The 22,917-nt window shown below is 36.3% G+C and overlaps 3 protein-coding genes across 4 annotated transcripts; 1 reads left to right on the top strand and 2 right to left on the bottom strand.

The window, feature by feature from the left end:
* Window positions 1-43: 43 nt before the first annotated feature.
* trim23 (tripartite motif containing 23) lies at window positions 44-11,291 on the bottom strand. Of its 2 annotated transcripts, XM_057320478.1 has the most exons (11): window positions 11,159-11,291; window positions 9,667-9,829; window positions 8,443-8,564; window positions 8,078-8,356; window positions 7,820-8,002; window positions 7,511-7,726; window positions 5,329-5,463; window positions 3,863-3,992; window positions 3,643-3,753; window positions 2,875-2,999; window positions 44-2,470 (listed from the first exon to the last, which is right to left on the bottom strand). In XM_057320478.1, exons 1-11 carry the CDS (start codon window positions 11,252-11,254, stop codon window positions 2,291-2,293), a joined length of 1,740 nt encoding a protein of 579 aa, XP_057176461.1. In that variant the 5' UTR covers window positions 11,255-11,291; the 3' UTR covers window positions 44-2,290. The 2 variants fall into 2 exon arrangements, with proteins under 2 accessions (XP_057176461.1, XP_057176462.1); XM_057320479.1 differs by lacking the exons at window positions 8,443-8,564; window positions 9,667-9,829; window positions 11,159-11,291 and having other exon boundaries at window positions 8,078-8,161; window positions 8,233-8,340.
* Window positions 11,292-15,327: 4,036 nt separating this feature from the next.
* Window positions 15,328-16,375, top strand: LOC130546574 (placenta-specific gene 8 protein-like). Its single transcript, XM_057321923.1, has 3 exons — window positions 15,328-15,735; window positions 15,847-15,971; window positions 16,075-16,375. Exons 1-3 carry the CDS (start codon window positions 15,651-15,653, stop codon window positions 16,177-16,179), a joined length of 315 nt encoding a protein of 104 aa, XP_057177906.1. The 5' UTR covers window positions 15,328-15,650; the 3' UTR covers window positions 16,180-16,375.
* Window positions 16,376-20,147: 3,772 nt separating this feature from the next.
* LOC130546421 (COP9 signalosome complex subunit 4-like) lies at window positions 20,148-22,891 on the bottom strand (the record flags this gene model as incomplete). Its single annotated transcript, XM_057321687.1, has 6 exons — window positions 20,148-20,714; window positions 20,831-20,915; window positions 21,003-21,118; window positions 22,146-22,316; window positions 22,437-22,587; window positions 22,703-22,891. Coding segments are annotated over 6 exons (846 nt in total), but the record flags the coding sequence as incomplete, so codon positions are not given.
* Window positions 22,892-22,917: the final 26 nt, after the last annotated feature.

Below are 22,917 nucleotides of genomic sequence, written 5' to 3'. Positions count from 1 at the left end.
TGATTGAAATAAGAGCCAGTGTTTTCGGTTTTGTTTTTAATAGAGTTACATTATGAATGGTTATACAAAAGGCATCATCAAATCAATAACAAATGTGTGGGTGTGCTTCTTTAAAGGTTTCCAAAACTCACATTAAGAACAAGATTATTCACGAACTCCATCGATAGGGAGCAGAAAAGCTTCACTTAAGTACAGTTAGTCAACATTACATATCAATGAGAAACAAGGTTTTAATCCAACTGTGCTGAAAGAAAACAATGCTGGTTTAAGATGGTCTCTCGTATTGATGCTTAGGCGTAAAAATCCTAAAACCAACAGAAAGACCAACAAAACCTTTTTTTTAAAGGTTTCTAAAAACAAATACAGATAATAAAGCGTTTACACACAGCCAATCTACAATGTACACAATGTAACTGCTTTTGTTATAATAGGCCAAGAAATAGTTGTTCAACAATGAAAGTTGTGTGAGGACGTACGGTGTCCCGAATATTAGTAAGCAGTGGACAGATGAGCGAAACGTTCATGTTTATGCACATCGAAGATGAGCAAGAATCTTCTCAATGAGAACTACAATCGTCTTTAAAAATACAAATAAACAGTAACACGTCCATCTCTCCAAACGTGGTGATAATACACCTACACCCATGCATTAGTCTCGAGACCACTAGGTACATTTAAATAAGTATTTACAGGCTCGTTTTGAAGTCGAAACTATTCACTGAAGCAATGAGAAACAGCTGGGGACATCAAGGATGGAGAGCTGTTGAATCTTAGGAAAACACGTCTGGATCACGTCATCCCAAAGGCAAAACCAAAAAAAGACCTTTTATTTTTGTATTCCGACATTTGTGACAGTTAAGAACATTTTCACAAATTCCCATTCCTGTAATGTGTCTAGACAAAGTTGGAGACAGATTTTGATGCTTTACGATGGTTCTCATCAATGTAATACAATCGTTTCTTTTATTGTGTTACTCAAAAAAACTGCATAAATAGTAAAACAAAGACTAACACAACAATTAAATGCTTTCTTCCACAACACAGGATTTTTCTCTTATTAACGTAATGACAGTGAAATATATTTCCTAATATTAAACGGATGGTTTAACCAAAAATGTAAATTCTCTCATTATTTATTCACCCTTATGTCATTTAAAACTTGTACATGACCTTTTTCTGTGAAACACAAATATTTTGTGTCTCGGTGTCCACACAATGGAAGTCAATGTTGTCCGATGTTGTTTGGTTACCACCATCCTTCAAAATATCTTCTTTTGTGCACAAGAAAGTCTTACAGGTTTGGAATGACCTGAGGGTGAATAAACAGTCAAAGGATTTTCATTTTTTGAGTCAACTATCACTTTAAGTTATCGAAAAGTGGGGAGTAAAATGTGCTTAACTGTCATAAAAATGATAATACAAAAATCCTAGTGGTCCTAAACAGGTTTTATGATCATAATTTCATTCTGTAGACATTTTTCTTGGGATTATTGGTTGCCATGAGATTCACCCTATGACTTGAAAGGTCTTGAATGATGCCACTGACCTTTTTTTTACTAAGCATCAACAGGCACTTCACGCTGCTGAACCTGGTGATAAATGCCTAGTTTCATTCTTAACCTACAACTGTAACTAACCACAGTTCACCCATTTCACAGATCTAACCGTTAAACCGACTGCATCCGTACAAAAATGACCCAGGGGGTTCAGTCTATTTTGCTTAAGCGTTTAGCTCCAATTTATGTCCAATATATCTCCAAAAAATGTGCCCTATTAGTAACTAACAAATGAGCTAAATAAATAAATTGGAAATAATAATAGCACGGACCAAATATTAAATATCTACATTTTGATAATTCGTTTACTGGAGTTAATACAATATTCCAGGTCGATCTACCTGGAATATCAATACATCTTCCTTTAAAACAGAAAAGAATTTGACCTAACAAGTTGACAGTCGGGCATGTACAATGGACACCTACTGGACAACCTTAACATCAGCAGCCCCATAGACTTCCATTGTAAATGCATAACGTTCACGATTTGTTATTTAGTACACACTAAACATAGCAAAAATCATTTTCTGTGGTATTTGACGGCATGAGACACATTTATCGAATTTAACCCAGAATATATTTCTTTGCAATGTCTGTGTTTCTGAACACACCATTGAGCTACAAGCGCACACGGCAATAATGATGGTATGGCATGATAATGTAGGTTAACGTGAGCAGTGTGCAAAGCCACGGACAGGCTCGGACACAAGTCATTTAAGTCTGGTGAGCGTCCCTCAGGCCACATCCAAAACCCCAGCGGCCACCAGCTGACGCGAGAGCCAGTCCAGCCCCTCGTGCAGACCCGTGCCGCTGCGGGCGTCGCAGCCCTGGATGTGCCAGCTGCGGCCGCAGCACAGTTTGTGTAAGCTCAGCAGTTCCGTCATCTCCTCAATTGACACGGCGCCGGGGACGTCCTACAGAGAGCCAAATCACAGAAGATTACAGCTAGTGTAGCCGATACACCCAAATAACCGGTTCAGTAATTGCGAGTTCATTCACTGATGCATATTCCAAGGAAAACTGGAAGGCGCTGAGGCCAAAGAAAAGAAAAATACAAAGAATGATCATCAATTACAGACATAAAATGACAAACTACATCTAAGAAACATGAATTTCTCTAACGTCCTCCGGGAAAACTAGTCTCATTCAAAACGAGCTTTAGTAGCAAGTAAACCAAATGTCCATAAGCAAAATTGTATCCTTATTGTTTACTTGTAAAATCATATGTATTAACTCCTTTTGAATGGAGTAAATATGAGCGTATTTATACATTTCTCTTTCCCAAACGGATGATCAATCTCAGATCTCTTTCTCTCACCTGTTTGTTGGCGAAGATGAGCAGCAGGGCATCTCTGAGCTCTTTCTCGGTCAGCAGTTTGGCCAGCTCACTGTGAGACTCCATCAGTCGATCTCTGTGACAGCTGTCAATCACAAACACCACCGCTACGAGACAACAGAAGACGCTGATGATGTGTGTGTACTGTACACAAATTTTCCCATAAATGGAATACACAGATGACCAACAACACTTGCCAAAAAGTGCATTACACGTGTAGAGCACACGGTGGCGAGAACTGTATCCCACAATGCACTTTAACTCACCTTCCATCGTAAAGGGACAGTTCACCCAAAAATGAAAATTCTGTCACCATTGACTACTATATGCCCCAGAACTGTTTGCTTTCCTACAGTTTTCAAAATATCTTCTTTTGTGTTCAACAGAACAAAGAAATGTATAAAGAAATGTTTCCTACAATGGTGGTCAATGGGGTCCAAGAACAGTTTGGTTACAAGCATTCTTCCAAATATCTTCTTTTGGGTTCATCAGAATAAAGAAATTTATACAGATCAGAACTCGAGGGTGAGTAAATGAAGACAGAATTAGTTTTTGGGTGAACTGTCCCTTTAACACCGTGTCTACACCGGATGCGACACAACAAAAGACTTTAGAAACGCTTTAGAACCCATTATAAATTTTAAATCTTGTCCACACTGGTCGCGTCCGAGGTAGACGTGTAAGTGTGATATTTAAAAAGGAAGAAATGTAAATCAGGATTTGACTTGACTCATGTGACTGCTGTGGTACCTTGTGTGTTAAGATAGTAATGTTTCCACAGCGGCCGGAGTTTATGCTTGCCGCCCACATCCCAAATGGTGAACTTCAGATTTTTGTACTCGACAGTTTCTACATTAAAACCTAAAACAAACAAAAAGTCCTTTTAATGCATCAATGTTTTGCCACCACACAAGGACTAACAAATTATCTATGCAGTTTCCTTAGTATGCTTTTATATCTATGTGGATACCTATGGTCGGTATGGGCTGCATGAACTCATCTTGCTTCAGTTTGAAGAGAATAGTAGTTTTGCCTGCTCCATCTAAGCCTAGAGTCACCACCCGGATCTCCATCTTTGGACCGATGTGAACACGGTTGTCCTATAAGAAAGATAGATTCTTCAGTTCAAACATCAAACGCACACATAAACTATGACAATGCTTTAAAAGAGCATGAATTTAGAAATGCAACGTTGATTTCAGCATTTTGGCATGGTGATGGTCTTAAAGTGCTAGTTCACCCAAAAATGAAAATTCTGTCATCGTTTACTCGCCCTCTTGTCATTTCAAACCTTTATGACTTTCTTCCTTCTGTAGAACACAAGAGAGGATATTTGAAGAAAGTTGGTAACCGAACAGCTCTGGACCCCATTCACTTCTATTGTATGGAAACAAAACCAATGCAAGTGAATGGGAGCCAGTTGACAACATCAACTTCAAAATATCTTCTTTTGTGTTCTGCGGATGAAAGAAAGTCAAACAGGTTTGAAATGTCAAGAGGGTGAGTAAATTATGACAGAATTTTTATTTTTGGGTGAACTATCACATTAAATTGCACAGCAATGCCACCAAACATAACCTACATATTTCTCTTCACAATATATATTTTCCAGCTCTAACCTAGAAAGAATACCACACTTTTTGACTGTGCCAATGTAAAGGAGTTTGGTAAAGATGTTCCACTGCTCATTTTTTCATTTTAGGTTTTATGTATTGTATGATTTTCTGTATAAATTCGGCATATGTATTCTATATAGTTAGTAGAATACTGTATATGAAGAGTTTATTTGCAAAAACTGATTTTTGTTTTATTTTCAAAGATCATGTTTTATTATGTTATAATGTTTTTATTGTGTTAGTTAGCCGTGTTAGCTTTTTTTTTAGTTATTATTACTTAATCAAAACAACCCAACTGCAGTTTGATTTTTGGAAGTGTTTTTGCAAACAAACTCTTTGGTTGAAAACTTTTTTTTGTATTGATTTAAAATTATTTTATGACTCCTTATGTTTGATTTCTAATAGGAAAGCAGTAAAAACATCTCTAATACTAAACATTATAATTATAATTTAAAAGAATTATAAGATTAACTGTGATTGTTTTATTTGTGTTTATTAATATCATTATTATTTATTTATTTATTTATGTACTTTTGTTATATTATCATCATTACTCTGTATGTTCAATTTTTAAAATCAATTTTTAAAAAGTTGACCTTACAGGTTGTTAGAAATCTAGCTGACCATTTAGAGACCCTTCCTACTTAGCTTCCTACTTCTTGGTAAGAGCATGGCGCTAACAACGGCAAGGTCGTGGGTTCGATCCCAGGGGATTGCACATACTTAGAAACAAATTTATAGGATAATGCAATGCAAGTCGCTTTGGATAAAAGCGTCTGCCAAATGCATAAATGTAAATGTAATTAGTAACCTAAAGTACCTTTGTGAAAGTAACAGGGATGCCTGCATCCAGTTGAATGTGATCGGCTAGTTCTGTAAACTGTTGCTGCTGTTTCTGCAGCGTCTCTATAAGTCTGTTGATCTCCAGCTTCGACAAAACCACCCTGCAATCGTCCTAAAGAAGAAAAGAACAAACCAAACTTAAACTGATGCACTGCTTTTGATGCAACTGTAGGACATTCACACTAGGGATGTGCACGAATATTAAAATATTCTAATATTCGATCTGCAATAACTATTCGAATATAAAAAATGCTATTCGAATATTCCTTTTTTTCATAAGAATAAAACTGCGTCACCACAAGGTAAAGTTACCGTTACAGAAGACCTTAGAGTCACGTCTTATTTAACGCTTCTTCACTTCTTCTGTAATGATTTGTAATGTACAGAAAAATCCTAAATCTTTGTTCACTCAGATCGCAAGCTAGTTTAAATATTTTAAGTTTACACACTGGATGCCCGGATCGCGTTTTATGCTCGGCTCACATCACCATATTAAAATGTTTCAAAACTGGTGAGCCACAGAATTCGTTAACATTACTTACATTAGGTATAAAAATATCAACGTAATATTAAATGATTAACAATAATTCATTTATTACCATTACTTGTTTGGAGCGGTTGTTCTTAGTAAATTCATATTCGTTCGTTAAAAATATATTAAGTAATGCTAATTTCAACAACTCCTGTGAGGGACTGCACAGTTTTTAAAAGACGAATTTCAAAATGTGGACCGCTTATCTCAAGCAAATAGATAACGAACATTAAACATCACTTAGACTGAACGTGCTCATTTAAAAAGTGTTCGCAGTTTTAAAATGGAGTTCAAATAGATTCATGTAATCATCAACACACTGTATATGGTCTTAAATAAAAACCCGAGACAGTAAACTGGATTTAGAAGGATTCTTTACTGTATTTAACCGATGTGTTCGTTTACATCATGTAAAGATATTAAAACACCTCCATAATTTTCAAATTGCTCATAGGTTTACAGTCACAATAACTGAATCAATAAAGTTGCTAAATATCCGCCGTCAAGTATTAAAAAAATCCTCATCCCATTCCTCTATAAAGTAGTGGACAGAATGCTGATGTAGTTTATAAGTGCTGTCACTGTGTACGTACGTTCACATTCTGCTATAAACGAATGACTTGAAATACGGCAGAAATGCATTTGTTTACATTGAACCGTAAGTTTCTCCCATCTTTCGCGCAAAGCGTGGGGCGTAGGAAACTTGTGGATATATTTAAGAAAAATATAAAAATCTAAGAGTTTTTAAAAAAAAGTATTAACAAAGATGAATTTACACATGCAAATATTTCCTAAATATATATACATGTATGTGTACGTGTATGTGTTTATAAATACAAAATGAATAAGCACAGTGCACCGACATATATTATGTAAACACAAACTATTATTTTGAAAGCAATTAATCGTTGAACAGCCCTATACTTAACACTCATATTTGCTTAAAGGAGTCATATGACGAGTAAAATGAATATTATCGTTTGTTTTAGATGTAATGCAATGTGTATACACGATTTAAAGTTCAAAAACGCAGTATTTTCCACATACCGTGCATGTTTGTATCTCCTCTTTGCCCCGCCTCTCTGAAACGCGCTGATTTTTATAAAAGCTCATTGCTCTGAACCAGTGCGTAGTGATTGGTCGAATACTGCGTGTGATGGAAATGTAACGCCTCTTACCATATTTGGAACATCAGGTTCCAAAGCAATTGTACTGACAGGTACTGACTTGCGTATACATTTGGGCAATCTTAGTCAAATCATACCATGAACTGATGTGGATTTGTGGGGGTGTGGTTACACGAGGCATTTCAGGCAGGTCTGGGTGAGCGTTCGCTTTTAGATAGAATGCATCTTTTGTTAATTTTCGCAATTTTACGCTTCTAATACATGCATGGGCAACTTATAACACATCAAAGACACAGAAAAACGTGTCTTAAAAAAAAGTGTTTGCGCCATATGACCCCTTTAATTATTGCTTGACTGCAATAAGGTATTTCTGTACTGACATCAGCGAGCGAGCTTGTTTTTTCATGATGAAACATCCATGCCTCTAGCGGTCAGTATAAATCAAAGACAACTGACACATCAACGCAACCTAAAATAACTGAGAACATTTCTGCGTTTACCTGTTGTAGTGTTTTCTCACAGTGCAGACAGGCGGTGGACACCTGCGACAGTAAAATGGTCATGTCCTCCTGCTGTTGTCGAAGCCAGATTAACCTCTCTCGAACGTGGGCGTCCACAACACTCAGGGCCATTTCCTCTTGACGGCACAGCGTCTCATGCAGATCGGCAAAGTAGGCACGAACGCAAGATCTCGCACTCTCCGCTGTTCCTGGAACCTGAGTGGACACCCGGAAAAAGCTTGCTTGATGGAAACAAGGAGACAAACGCATTACGCGATTCCTGACACACAAACGAAATTGTGCTCGTACGTGTTCGGTGTGGGCCATGCCCATGCTGTCTTCCACGATCTGCTCTCCTCCTTCGATCTGCTGCACAATGCCCACCAGCTTCCTGGAGTACTCCGATACTTCCTCCGTGAACGTCCGGATGCAGTGTGCCATGTCCAGGATGGAGGCTCGGATCTGATTGGCTTCGGCCTCTAGAACAGTGTGCTTTAAATAGAAGCATAAAAAAAATCAATCAATGTTCCAGTAAATGCTTAAGACGTCGTTTACTACGTTTTCTACCTTATGCCCTTGATGTTTTCCATACTCTTTACACACGCAGCACATGAGCGGCCCTGGCTGGCATCCGTCCTCCAGACACACAAACTCGATGGCGTGCACCTGGTGCTGCGGGCAGAGCATCTTCTCGTGGGGCTTGTCTGCCAGGGGCACGCGGCGGTGCTTGGCCAGCGTACGGGTGGAGTGGGTGAGCTGAGAGCACTCGGCACACAGGTGCGTAGCACACACTGTGCAGTACACGGAGGCCGTATGATTCTCATCTTCATCACAGCGGATTAAGCACTAATGGAGATAAAACGTCAACATCAAATCCAACAAGAGCAGCTTGAATACAGTTTGAATGTTGGTCAAAGAAAACGCACTCTAACCTCTCCCATGTCCCGCAGGGCGTCCTCGGACATGCCAGACTGATTGGTGGCCCCGTTTTGTAGCCGTTCGAGCAACTCCAGCAGAGCGAAGTTCTTCTTCAGGCCCCAAACTCCCGAGTCCCCTGTAGAGAAAATGTGAAAAAACACAGCAGATGTGCTATCGGTTTAATTTGGTGTGAAATCTGATTTTTTTCAAATATACTTCAAAAAAACGCTTAAGCATGTTTGACAAATTTGATGAATTTGCTACCGAGAGGCAACTAGAATGCAGGCCAGGTGTTGTGAAACTAGTTTATACGTGGCCCAAAATGCTTCAGATGTACCAGCCAATCCAAAGCACTCAAAGTGATACAATGGCCAAAGACATCCATCTGAAAGTGTACAAAATACCTCTGACCTCGTCACGTTTACATTGAAACTCAGCTCGGAAGCCAATGTTTATACTTCTAAAAGATTGAAATATGAATATGTTCTCACACAAGCCCCGCATTTTACTTCAGAAGACATTGGTGTCTTATGAATTACTTTTATGATGAAATTACGCATTTTTTTCTATGTGTGTGTGTGTGTGTGCGTTCATGTTTGTATATCCCGGTGGGGACCTAAACCTGAATACACACCAACACATGGGGACTCGTGTCACCGTGGGGACCAAAATTGAGGTCCCCAGGGGCAAAAAAGCTAATAAATTGTACAGAACAATATTTTTTACAAATCTAAAAATGCAAAAAGTGTTCTATGATCTTTAGGTTTAGGGATAGGGTTAGGGGATAGAATATACAGTTTGTACAGTATAAAAACATTACGCCTATGGACTGTCCCCACGGGGATAGTCAACCAAAGCCTGTGCGTGTGTGTGTGTGTGTGTGTGTGTAGAGTTCATTTGCAAAAACATAACATTTTCTTTATTTTCATAAATTAAGTTACTTTATAAATTATTGTGCGTTTTAATTATTAATGTGGTTAATACAAATATTTTTTAACAATTGACAAATAGTAATAATACTGTCATATACTGTTAAACAATAAAATCACACCATTTTATATTCATCCTGTTTTATATCATTTTCCTTGTTTCTGTCTTTTCTCTATTATTCTAAGAATGTACTTTCTGTAAAGCTGCTGTGCAGCAACGCAAATCGCGAAAAGAACTATAGAGATTAATCAAATTTGAAAATATTACTCGTATCATAATAAAGAAGAGAAAGGTAGTGTCGAACTCACCCAGCTCAGTGACCTGTCTGTCAAACGGACAGCGCACCGCCCGGCCATGAAGCGGCAGGCGGGTCAAGCAGTCATGACACACGGTGTGTCCGCACAGCAGCAGCCGCGGAACTTTATCACCTTGCAGTGAAAACACATCTTCACAGACGCCGCACTCCAACACCTTATAAATAACACAAATACATGTAAATAAATCACTGTGTTGCAAGTTATTTCCTTTTTTAGTAAGTACAATGACATTGACACGTATGCATTTTAAAATGTTACTGTAGCTTAACTGGTAGGGCATCGTAATAAGCCCGTCTGGTCACCCAATTTGGTGCAATTGGTTTTGTAGCTGTGTTTCATTCCCAATAAATCCTATTGAGCTTTAAATAATGGTATATTTTGTGTATGAGCCCATACAGTAGGAATATATGATTTGACGGTTTATTTGAATAAATATCATTAATCTAAAAGCCAAGGTGTGCATCATAGCTGAAACACACATGAACACTGTACAGTTAGTTTTGTAAACTGTGGCCACAGATTTGCGGGTCTTGTTTTTTTTTCTCCGACGGGTGACCAGACGGGCTCCGTAGCATCGCGTAACGATTCACCGTGAGCCGGTTGAAAATCGATTATAATGTGTGAGGATTCAAATCGGTTGAAGTGTGAACTGAATCGCAATACATTTTTTGAACAGCAGGGGCCGCCATGTTCACTGCAAACCTAAACGTGGACATGCTGATATTTCTTAAATGCAAAAAAATCCAAGAAAAGCACAGAGAGTATAAGTTTGTTTATATTAAAGAGACTTTTTCTATTATTAATGTGTTATAAAATTGCAGTTTAGTTTTGATATTTGAAATAAAACATAATTTTATTATACAAAGAAACGTGAAGCATTTAAGAAATAATGCAAGGGAAGTTGTTCATTTCTAATTTGTTTCAACTCATTTTGTAAAAATAAATCGTGAATAAATCGCATCGTGAGATCAGCATCGTGAGCTGAATGAATCGTTACATCCCTACTAGTCATGGGTCCACATCAACACACATTCTTCTTATAATAAAAAATATATATAGATGAAAGCAATGTAAATCAAAGGTGATTTAACCTCTTCTCGTTGGCTTATTTTTACATAAAATACATTTTGTGTCCCAGGAAAGAAAAACGATACCTACCAAAACAGCATTTTTTGACATGATGCCTAGGTAGGGAACTGAACACAACCCTTTTATCAGTTACCGTTAGCTTATCAGCTCAGTTATCCCCTTCAGTTTCACTGCTCTCAAAACGGTACACTTATTAATATACAATGACTTATTGTGTCAGTGTGTTAATACAGAGAGCGCAATGCTAGTTTTGAATACCGCTATCATTAGCGTGCTAGCGCCCCGCTGCATCGGCTGCTGGAACCCACCAGTGCAAACCAACAAAACATCCTTCTGATATTTTTAACAAACCAACCCGCTAGTTTAGATGATAATCATGACAAAGGCATCATACCTTTACCGCATTAGCGGTGGTACCGCGGCCATGTCTAACGCACGGCTCCATCGATGCAGCGGCCGCCTGTTTATTTACACCCACAGCAGCGGCCATCCTCAGACTGAACCATTTGTTGACACATCAGTGTGAAAGAGACATCATGCTTTTGCTAGTTTTTGCTGATTATTTTACAAACTAAATTACCTATAGCGGGACGACATTTGTGGTACTATTATTATAAAGTGGTATTAGAGATTTTTGTTTTATGTCGGAGCGAAGCTAACGCTTCATGTCACTTTTCCCACCCCCTTTGAGAATGGATGAGTCCGTCAGCTGTTTCCGTCGATTTTGTTTCGCTTTTGTATGAAGCTGAATGTTTACGTTAACTGGATGTTTAGTTTAGAATTTACAATCTGTTTTAAGACGCAATAAGGGTCGTCTAAAAGTATAAAAAAATAAAATTGTGGGGTTTTGTTAGGTTAAAAAACTACAGTAATCTTCCATCAGGACTTTTTAAAAAGGTTTCTCCATAGACATTAGGGCTATGCAAAAATATGCATCGATACATGTAACTATCGCAATATTTTTTTTTTTCGATAGTGTATCGGTAGTGATACCTCTACTATCGATAATTTTTTTAAATCATGTCATATACATGTGTGTGGGTGTGCTTTGGTTTTCAAAATAAGTCATGGAGTAATGAGTTATATAAAATAATGCTGTTTGTAGGCTTCGCAAGTCATGACACAAGTCACTTGGCTACTGCAGTGCATTAGACAAAAAGTTTATTAAGAAAAGTAACAATGACATTTATTGTGCTTTCACGGATGTGACACCAGCACATTTACAGCACGGATGAACGAGAGGTTTTATACTGCCCATGTTCATTGTTTTAACTGTAATGCACCACAACAGCCAAGTGACTTGCGTGAGCCACCTTATTCCCCTGTGCTACCCACTTGAGGGGCGCAATCCACAGTTTGAGAACCCAAACCTCTGATCTAAAGGTCCATGCATCGCACATCATGGCCACTCTGCAGAGGTAAGGGATGTTTTTACACTTATCCTTACAGAAAACCCCCGGTGGTGCACAGCATGTTGTATTTCTAGCTCTACTTTTTACATTTTCTATTTAAAGTATTGCAATATATCGCAAATTGTATTGTATCGAAAAACATAGCAATATATTGTATCGTGACCCATCTATCCTGATATGTATCGTATCGGGAGGCACTTGCCAATACACAGCCCTAATAGACATATCAGCAGTGTTGGGTAAGTTACTCTCAAAAAATTACTAGTTACTCTTACTAGTTACTAATTACATATTCAATAGTGTAATTAGATTACTGTACAAATTACTCTCTCCAAAAAGTATTTAGTTACTTATTATTAATTACTTTCTATATCCTATATCAACCTTGATTAGTTAAGTGATTCAAGGATAGAAATGAAACGGCTCTTTTAATTCATTAAAATAAATAATATAAACTACATAAAGTAGTATTATTAACTGACCAAAGTATTACAAATGTGAGAATTATACATTAAAGCACAGATTTTAAAGTTAGACTCTGAATTTTGATGTCAATTCCACTATTACACGCACATATATTACACAAAGTATTTAGTTTAATTACATCAAAAGTAATGGTAATTAAATTACAGAAAAAATAAGAGTAATCCCTTACTTTACTTTTCAAGGGGAAAGTAATTAAATTACAGTAACTAATTACTAGTTACACCCTAGTAAATAACTAGTTACACCCAACACTGCATATCAGCAATATCACACATTGTCAAGTGTATTATTGTTAGGAAACATATTTTTTGCCATATTGAACCTTGACGATATGATAAAAGTTTATTTGAACTAATTACACTCGTTTGAGTTAAAGTCCCCGTGAACCGGAAGTTGCGATCGTTTTTACTTCCCACACCCTAACCCTAACCTTACTCTAACCATCTAAACTACCTGTGATTGTTAAAATTGCCAAAAAACACGGTTGCGTGATGACGTCTGACTCGAAACACCAAGGATTTAGTGAGAGCCCACACATTTCCCAGTGAAAAGGAATTTCAAAGGAGAAAATTGGTGGGTGTGGCTTGCACTTTTCACTGCGAATTGATTGGATATGTAGAAACAGCTGTTGCATTGATGTTGAAATGAAGCTGGCAGAAGACTGGCAGTTGAAGGGGAGGAGTTAACGGATGCTCCGCCCAAGCCATCTAATTTACGTCATTTGAGATGGAAAGTCATTTCAGGGCGGAAGTGCATTTTCAGATTTTAACTGAAGATTATGAGGGTACATGAATCTTAAAAAGAAAATGACCCACGTTGATAAGCTATTAACCATAAACGCTGCAATATTTCATGAAAAAATAAGAATTGTCATTTTTTATTTCACTGAGACTTTAAAGGTAAAGACTCAGTCACGTTGTCCTTGAAATTACATGACCAGCCTAATATCCTGTTTTTTAATTCGTTAATTTCTATGAATAGCTTAACTCTTCTGCATATATCCAAATGTAATTAAAAAAGTAGGAACACCAGGTGATAAATGTTAAGATACATTTAGATGGTATATGCTTTTATTGCTTCAGTTGCTGTCTGACTATTAGGGTAGGGCCGGTATGGTTGCACAAGACCAACATGTCCAACCACTTAGCCTTTGTGAGAAAGGGGTGACTCATGTACACAGATGACAAAACACTTACTAAATTACTAAACATAAATTGGGAGTTGCAGCGGATGGTCTTTGTTCTTCCTAAACTTTCTTGCTCAACTACTTGAATATCTTAGGAAGTCTTGATAACCCTCTCAGTTTGGTGGTTAAAGTTGTATGTAAAGTTCAGAAAAGACACATGAATTTCACATGTTTTTTACATGTTTTTCGCATGTGATCACATGTATACAACATGTGTTTAACATGTGCAAAAAACACGTGTGATCACATGTGAAATGTGTGTTTTTGGAACATTTTGGTGTGAATTCCATGTGAATTCCCACGTGAAACCCATGGGATAACATGTAAAAACCCATGGGATGACATGTGCAACGTGGTGACGTGAAGAACATGTGATCACATGTGGAAACATGTCGCATATGTTATCCCATGGGTTTCACGTGGGAATTCACATGGAATTCACACCAAAATGTTCCAAAAGCACACATTTCACATGTGATCACATGTGTTTTTTGCACATGTGAATTTCGTGTGTCTTTTCGATAAGCATTACATACATACATTAAATTAAAAAGCATTTAAATCAAGTGACATTCATTTTTTTATTTTCCTTTTTTATCAAGATCTATTAAACGATTAATTATGTATTAAACATACAATTCAAGACAATACACAATTTAATGAAAACATTTTTGTTTGTTTGTTTTTTGTTCTTCTCTTTGATAGTTGTTTTTTTCTTTAAAGAATTTTTTATTTATTTGTCAAGCTAATACATTTATTTACATGCCAAGGTTAGTTCAGGTTGTCAAAAGTTAAAACCCTAAGAAAACATCATGATGTTAATGATTTAAGAAATAATAATTAAAAATTCAACTTGAAAGCATCTTTTAAAAACATTTTGTTAAACAAGAATTATGTGTGTACTGGAAACAATGATGAAAAAATAATGATTGATGTGCCCTCAAAACAAATATATGCTTTTTTTTTAAATGTTATTAACATTAAACACTAGCATTTTCCATAAGCATACATACATACAAAGATTACGTTTCTGAAAAATGTGGATTAAATCATTTTTTACATTAATCATTTCAGACATTTTTATTGGTTGTTTATTGCTTAGTAGGCTACTCTGAATGTTTAAAATCTTTAAAATTGTAAGCGTTATATTCACAACAGTATAGCAACAGTGTTTTATTGTATTTAACTCACAGCAATAAATCAACTGGGCCTCAAATTACCAGTCAAACCAAATCCATCATCCAATATGTCATAATAGTCTTGGGGGCCGTTGCTTCAAAAAAAATGTAAGAAATAAATAAATGACAGATAAGTTCATTGATGTATAATGATGTGTTATGTTTTGTTCCATATTTGTCATCACTTGAAGACGTGAATGGCAAACTAATCTAAGATTTCTGGAAATGGCCATTTGTGGTGGTTTATAACCAGTAGTTACATGTAACGTTACAGGACTTTGAACCCACAGGATGGGCAGCAGATATTTTGACAATAAAACTGTTTATTGCCATATGTGTAGTAAGCCATATATATGCCTAAACTCGTGACTTTTCAAACCGTATATAATGGACATCTGTGGATGTTTCACAGCAAAGGGAGTTTCCTAAATCAACAAAGGTAGGTAAAAGAAAGGTATAGCTACATTTAAACATTACTTACTTTTTGCCAAGTTAACCTTACAAGAAAATATTTAGTTTAAAAGTATGATGTCAATTGAGTTTGGAAAACTAAAGAAAAAAACAAATACAAAAAGTGTTTCAGAATGATATAGCGTGAATGTTTTTGATGTTCTAGATTAGAAAATGGAGGTGACAACTCAACCCAAAGCATACGCACAAAAAGACTTTCAGACCAGTTTATTAAGCTGCTGTGATGATATGGGCGTATGTAAGTAATTTCAATGGCACTGAAAATGAATGATAAATGTAATACGATCTCTAAATTGTATGATAATGATAAAGTGATTGACTTTAACATCTATCTAAAATGTTGTATTAGGTTGTTGTGGCACATTCTGCCTCCCTTGTTTGGGCTGCTCCATTGCTAGTGACATGAATGAATGTTGTGCGTGTGGTTTGGGAATGCCAATCCGAAGTGTTTACAGAGAAAGATACAACATCCCGGTATGGTGTAGTCAAAATATCTTTCACTTGTTTATATTTATCTATACCTAGTCGGTTTGCCTTTCTATTTTGTTGTTTGATCTGGGTTTGGTTTGGTTTCCAGGGATCCATGTGTAACGACTATGTTGTCAATTACTTCTGCGCCTGTTGCGCGAGCTGTCAGTTAAAGAGAGATATTAAAATAAGGAAGCGTAACGGAGAATTCTGAAGAAAGCACTTCTTACAGGACAGATGCGTTTAAGGGCAACACGGTGGATATTACTCAACAAAGCACAGCCGAATCAAGACTATCCGGTTTATGAACCAAAGATCAAAGAAAGTTAAATGTGTAAATTATATGAAATGTAATCAATCTTTATAAAAATGCAGGTTATCATGAACTTGTTGCTGTCTTTTGACCAAAAGCTAACAAACACCATTAAATGTAAATTCTAAATGTAATGTAACTATACGGCAAATTTTCTAATATTAGTATATCAGATTTGTGGCCTGTGTGAACACTTTGTTAACATGTAAACAGTCAAAGAGAAGCACAATAAAGATGAAATCTCAACTTAAAGCTAAAGAATTCTTGGTTACTTGTCATTTTAATTTAGAATATTCTTTTAATTGCTGGCTTCACAATTTAAGTTAACTCAAAGTGCCAGCAGTGACAAATTTTGGGTCATTTTAAATTAATTGCAGATGTTGTACATTTGACTTATTGAATTTTTTAATTATGAACTAAGAGGAATATCGTAGGTGGAACAAAATCAAGCTGATAATAATAATAATAATGATAAAAATAACACAATATTGTGTATTATTATTATTATTATTATTGGTGTAATTATTATTATTATTATACTATAATAGTATAGTGTATGTGTGTGGTCATATATTTGACATGCCCATTTAGAGTCCTCTTATTCTCAATAAACTGTATTGTTGAACTATAACTTCACATTAATCGCAAAATAGTTATGTTTTCTGAGTGACAACAAAAAACTGTTTAATATGTACATAGAGCACCATGGCAAATCACAACATTTTGGCAACCAAATCGTTAACTTCAATTCAATGCATTTGTTTACCCATAATAACAGATTTATTTTCCATTGTGTAATCATAACAGTTTGACAAGAATAGGTGGTGTGGCTGTTTAAGTCATCACTTAAGGTGTGCTAGGTAAACTGATAACAAACTAAAGTAATCGAACTTTGTGGTCATTTACAACCATTTGTTACAAGCATTATGAGACTTTGAGCTCGAATGGACAATATATATTTTGACAAACTGTTACCTTCTACTTACAATTTGAATTGGATTTAAGTTTTATCTGTCAATTTAAAACAAACAGCATAAGTGCATAAGACTATAAGATTATTGTTTATATAGGTATATAGCACACTATGTCCTGAGATAAGTGGATTGATTAACTATGATATAAAAAGTATGACTATAGCTTTTTAACATAAATGTAAGCAGCAGCAGCAAGTATCTAGACAGAGATAATAAATATTGTGGTGTTACAGAGGTGAAGTAAACATATACAGATGTATCTTATTCCATTTGGTATCATTCTGACTGTGGTTGCAAAGAAACTATTCTAGAAACCTGCATTGTTTGATACTGTCTGGTCCGTATTGTCTCAGGTTTTGCTGTACAAGCGTTTATGCCTGAGTAAAGAATGGCCTGGATGATGTATTTGCTTTAAAATCCGGGCAATGATGCAACAACAGTGTTTTTTTCCTCACTATTATTTACAACAGGATCTGCATTTTCGTGGGTTTAAATAAAAACGTTTCTCAACATGTCAGTATTTGAGTAACATGTTATTTATTTCAGCCACAAATTAAACTTAACAACCACACAAAATTTAAGGGGCCGTTTCAAAATAATTTTCAGGTTTTTCTGAATTTACTATTTATTGGTATGTGTTTAGGTCAAATGAACATTTTTGTTTTGTGTGAACTACTAACAACATTTCTCCCAAATTTCAAATAAAAGTATTGCTTCTTGCACTTATTTGCAAAAACTGGAGAAACAGGTCAAAATAACAAAACATATGCTTTTTAATACTGCAAAGAAAACAAGTTTATATACTTTTAAGCAATACAGCAGTAATATCCCTACATGTATTTAGGAAAAGTAAAAAAAATATGTGATAGCCTTGATTTTTCACATTGCTGTTGGATGACTTTCTGTCACTCAGAGGTTTGGTCTTGTTGAAATTCAACAGACACTGGACTGGAATGAGCACAATGCATCTAGAAATGCTGATTATATGAAAATTTGGCATGGTATATCAAGTGTTATGAATATGTGGACTGTCAAGCTCTCTCCACTTTCCTGAGGATGAGAGGATGGAAGGATTTCTTCCTGAAGTCCATGATTAGTTCCTTTTGATAAGGTCATTCTCCTCTTTGCAAGAATATCAGCTCCCCAAACACGTCTCCACCCTTGATGATGCCGTGTCATCTGCATACTTAATGATGACAGTATTGTCATGGATGGAGAGAGTGAAGGGAGTGCCTGAACATGTGACTTTTCCAATATAAAAGACGTCCCTTTGTGTAGTATCCTGAAGCGAGGATCCAACTTCGCAAAAGGTAAAGTTCCTAATGTTTTTTTATTCCTTTTGTGTAAACTTTATATAAATCTCTGTTTAGGGTTCATATTAACTCAACTTTGAATATGTCTCTTAACTTTTTTTGTGGAACAAACATTTGATTTCTTCTATGGAGGTGACATCTCAACCTAAAGCATATAAGCCTAAAGACTTTCAGACCGGATTATTCGGCTGTTGTGATGATGTAAGCATATGTAAGTTGTTCCAATTTATAATATTTCACAACTACATTGTTAAACGGATAGTTTAGCCAAAAATAAACATAAGCTCATCATTTATTCACCCTCATGTCAGCTGTATATTACTATTTCTTCTGTGCAACACAAAAGAAGATATTTTGAGAAATGTCTCAGTGGTTTTGTGTCCATACAATGGAAGTCAATGGGGTTCAGTGTTGTTTGGTTACCAACGTCCTTGAAAATATCTTCTTTTGTGTTCTGCAGAAGAAAAAACTTAAACAGAAAGGTTCATCAGATGTTAAAGGTTCTTCACGGAACCAAAATGTTCTTGCATCGAAGCACCTTTTGAAGCACCCTTTTTTTAAGAGTGCAGGTTTAGAATGAGGTTGAGTATATGAAGATATTTTTGTATTTGTGAAGTGTCCCTTTAATTCGTTATCTGATCTATAACATCAATCTAAATGTTGTATTAGGTTGTTGTGGCACATTCTGCCTCCCTTGTTTGGGCTGTACTATTGCTAGTGACATGAACGAATGTTGGGTGTGCGGTTTGGGGATGCCAATCCGAAGTGTTTACAGAACAAGATACAACATCCCGGTTAGTATGATGTCAATATATCGTTCAACCAATTGATCATGTTGAGCATGGAACGCAAATAAAGTAATTTGTTGGTTGTTTGGTTTTGTTTCCAGGGATCCATGTGTGAAAACTTTCTTGTAAACTATTTCTGCCTGTCTTGTGCAGCCTGTCAGCTGAAGAGAGATATTGACATAAGGAAGCGTAACGGAGAATTCTGAAGAAATCTTACAGGGTGACCCACCACAACATCCTGTTTAAACAAGAAATCGTGCTCATCGAGCCCTTTTGTAATGTCTTTAATTACTGTACTCGGTCTGTAGGCATCATAAAACTTTTTTTATCACATCACATGTTCATTTCTATAAAGTTGGCTGTGTAGCCAGCGAGAACAGATATTACGAGTGCCAGAGATGTGAAATCTTAAAGGGACAGATCACCCAAAAATGAAAATTCTGTCATCATTTTCTTCCCCTCAGGTCATTTCAAACTTGAATGACTTTCTTTCTTCTGCAGAACACAAGAGAAGATATTTCGAAGAACGCTGGTAACCAAACAACATTGAACCCCATTGACTTCCACTGTTTGGATACAAATCCTCCTTTGTGTTCCACAGGGAAGTCATATAGAGGTTTTGAAAGACATGAAGGTGAATAAATGAAGTTTATATAAATTAAAGTATCCCTTTAACATGAGTTAATGTTAGCTTTATGTTGCTATTTAGTTTTAATTACTATGTTTTCCTCCTTTTATTTTTCTGTGGAATGCCGTTTACCTCACACTGTACGACGGATGCAGCATTGTATAACTTCCTTTCACTCGCAAATTTATTTTCAATGATTTTTTTGACAATCTGTTCATGTGGAGAAAATCAATAAAGTAAGGAAAATTGTTTAAAAAGTGTGTGATTCTTGCAACCGGCACCAAATGGACTTGCAAACAGATTTCCCAAACATGGTAGTTTTTAGGACAGTATATGAAAGTATATATACCCTTTTTCTCACAGTTTGACTGTTTTGCGCTCAAAACTGACAGAAAATAAACATGAAAACATGGTCACAGTTTATTAAGCCTCAGACTGTCTTTGCAAATGTCAGAAATGCCTCACAACCAACTTAATACAGAATCATGGGAGAGGTTAAACTTAATGAATGAGCTCAAGTTCAATAGTCTTTTCATGGTGCTGTTAATTTTGCCTATAGGGTGTGCCGACGGATGTAGCTAGAAGGGGATAAAGGGACTTTATTGTGTCATCTGGGCCTCGATAGCTTGTGCCGTCCACTCTGGTGCTGCCTGACTGATCTTCTCCAGCAGGTTATTCACCTGGAAGCACAGCGACTGAATCTGCTTGTCCCAGGTGGGCAATGGCTCTCGCGCTGATGAAAATAATACAGTTTGCAGAACTTTCCGAGTCTGTTTTATTTGACTTCAGTTTCTTATGATTATAAAGTTAAAAAGATTGCTACTAAATTCATCCAATAACCAAACTTACTTTCAAAATGGACAATGCTGTCTATCTGGTCAATGAAGCCGTTCATGCGACCCTCTGTGATCATTTGTGAGGCGATCTTTTCTGCCTGTAAAGAGATTTGTGGCAGCATTAGAACCGTCGTCACCACAATGTTTGTTTTATCAAATAAATCGTAAGCCATGCATGGATGTACCTTTGCAGGTGGAATTTCTAATAGTGCTCCTAGCTCTTCAAAAGTGATGTTGTTGTATAGTTTGCTAGCAGAAAGCAGGTTGTGCTCAATGACTGCTCGGTCTAGGATGCTTGAACCTACAAAGGAAAATGTCACACTTTTAAATTAGGTGCAATAAGTAATTTGTTGTTTATGTCAGGGGTTTTCAAACTGGCCAGGGGGCCCCCAGAGGGTTCTAAGGGGTCCCCCAAAAAATTCAGACAAAAAAGACAGAGCAAAAAATTAAGAGGTGGACAGTTTTACTCAAGTACATTTTTCAAGTATATGCACTTTATGATGCTGTTTTTACATTGGAAAATATTACTTTGCCATATTACAAAGCATATGTCATACTTTTACTCCACTACACTTCATAAATAAATTGTTTACGTTTTTTTTTTACATTTAATACAGAATTTAAGTACTTTAAAAATCTTTTAATAGTAAAAAGTAAAACTACTTAAGTAAAAGATAAGAAGTAAAAGTACTCGATTTGAGCTTGTACTTAAGTTTTAAAAGGTAAATAAACAACAGTTATTTATGAAATGTAGTGGAGTAAAAAGTATGATATTTGCTTTATAATGTAGTGAAGTAAGATTTTTCCAAAGTAAAAACACTCTCATAAAGTACAGATATTTTAATATGTACTTGAGAGTAAAAATACTTAAGTAAATGAAAAAATGTAAAATATTATACACAAAAATGCGGCAAAAAAACGTGCTACTCGGCATAATTAATTTAGTTTGCATATGAACTTTAAAAAATCTAAACGAAGTTAGTGGGTTAATGTGGTTGTCATCTTAACATGCCAACCTTAGTGAGGTAACCCACTCATGTAAAATAAAACATCTTTTTATTAGGCTACTAATATTATTGTACACTTCATCCATTTTTTTTTTAAGAAATAAGAAATTTAGGTTACACTTTATTTTAAGGTGCCCACGTTAAAGTGTAATTATACCATTACTACAGTAATACATGTAACGTGTTACAACGGCACATGTTAGCGTTTTTACTATACTTATATAGTATAGTATGTCAATTCTTAGGAGCTAAAATGTTTATGTGGCGCAAATTACTCAAATCCTAAATACATAAAAATAGCATCTAATAGTAAGTCAACACCATCTGCTGTGGTGGCTTTCTGATGTGGCATCAGCATGGCGGCAAACTCCTGCAGTTGATTTCCTCGAATGATTCGATCCAGGTACATCTTCTCCAGAATGCCATAGGCGGAAAGTTGCTGACAGCGTTCGTCCTTGAACAGCGTGGCCAACATACGCGAACGCTGCTGACCTTTGAAGCAACAAGATGTGTTAATTCCATCTTAGATCAAGTGATCGCTTTGAAATATACATTTAAATTAGGCTGTAATTAGTTTAGCCTAATGTTAGTAAGGTAGTATGCCGATCTTACCTGCAGAGGCCAGTATAGTGCAATGAAGAGCATGCTTCAAAGCTTCCAAACGTTCAGTCTCATGGACAATGGATTTGTAGGAAAGCTCATTGTAGCGCTGAGCAGCCTCAATGAACTTCCTCCGGTAGTCTAGTACTCTGGCATAGCACACCTATAGGATGCAATAAAAAACGCTATATAAAAACGCTGTATAATAACATTGGTAGAGACTATTTCCACCAGATGCCATCGTTCATGATAAAACATCAGTTTAATTTACGGTGCACCTTGTAGTGAATCTGCAGCTGTTCATTGGTGGATTCGTTCTGAAGTAAAGAAGCTCGGTTGATGTAGGCCTCAGCCTGAACCGGGTCATCATCCTCCAAGTACAGACGGGCGATTTTCAGATAGGTGTCCAACTTGTAGTCCACATTGTACTGTCTGTAGATACAGACGAACAGATCGTAAGAGAGTAAAACCAAGGCGAGAGAAGTTTGTTCAT

The sequence above is a fragment of the Triplophysa rosa genome, linkage group LG22 (assembly GCF_024868665.1).
Source record: "Triplophysa rosa linkage group LG22, Trosa_1v2, whole genome shotgun sequence".
In the NCBI taxonomy this organism is placed as follows: Eukaryota; Metazoa; Chordata; class Actinopteri; order Cypriniformes; family Nemacheilidae; genus Triplophysa; species Triplophysa rosa.
This window is presented reverse-complemented; position numbering and strand designations above follow the sequence as displayed.

Excerpts from the sequence above, each read along its gene's own strand:
- trim23 (XM_057320478.1), bottom strand. The coding sequence starts at position 11,254 with ATGGCCGCTGCTGTGGGTGTAAATAAACAGGCGGCCGCTGCATCGATG. Across the intron at positions 3,993-5,328 it reads TCCCTGTTACTTTCACAAAG|GACAACCGTGTTCACATCGG; the intron begins GTACTTTAGGTT and ends TCTTTCTTATAG. Across the intron at positions 3,000-3,642 it reads TTACTATCTTAACACACAAG|CGGTGGTGTTTGTGATTGAC; the intron begins GTACCACAGCAG and ends GTTGTCTCGTAG.
- LOC130546574 (XM_057321923.1), top strand. The coding sequence starts at position 15,651 with ATGGAGGTGACAACTCAACCCAAAGCATACGCACAAAAAGACTTTCAG. Across the intron at positions 15,736-15,846 it reads CTGTGATGATATGGGCGTAT|GTTGTTGTGGCACATTCTGC; the intron begins GTAAGTAATTTC and ends ATGTTGTATTAG. Across the intron at positions 15,972-16,074 it reads GAGAAAGATACAACATCCCG|GGATCCATGTGTAACGACTA; the intron begins GTATGGTGTAGT and ends TTTGGTTTCCAG.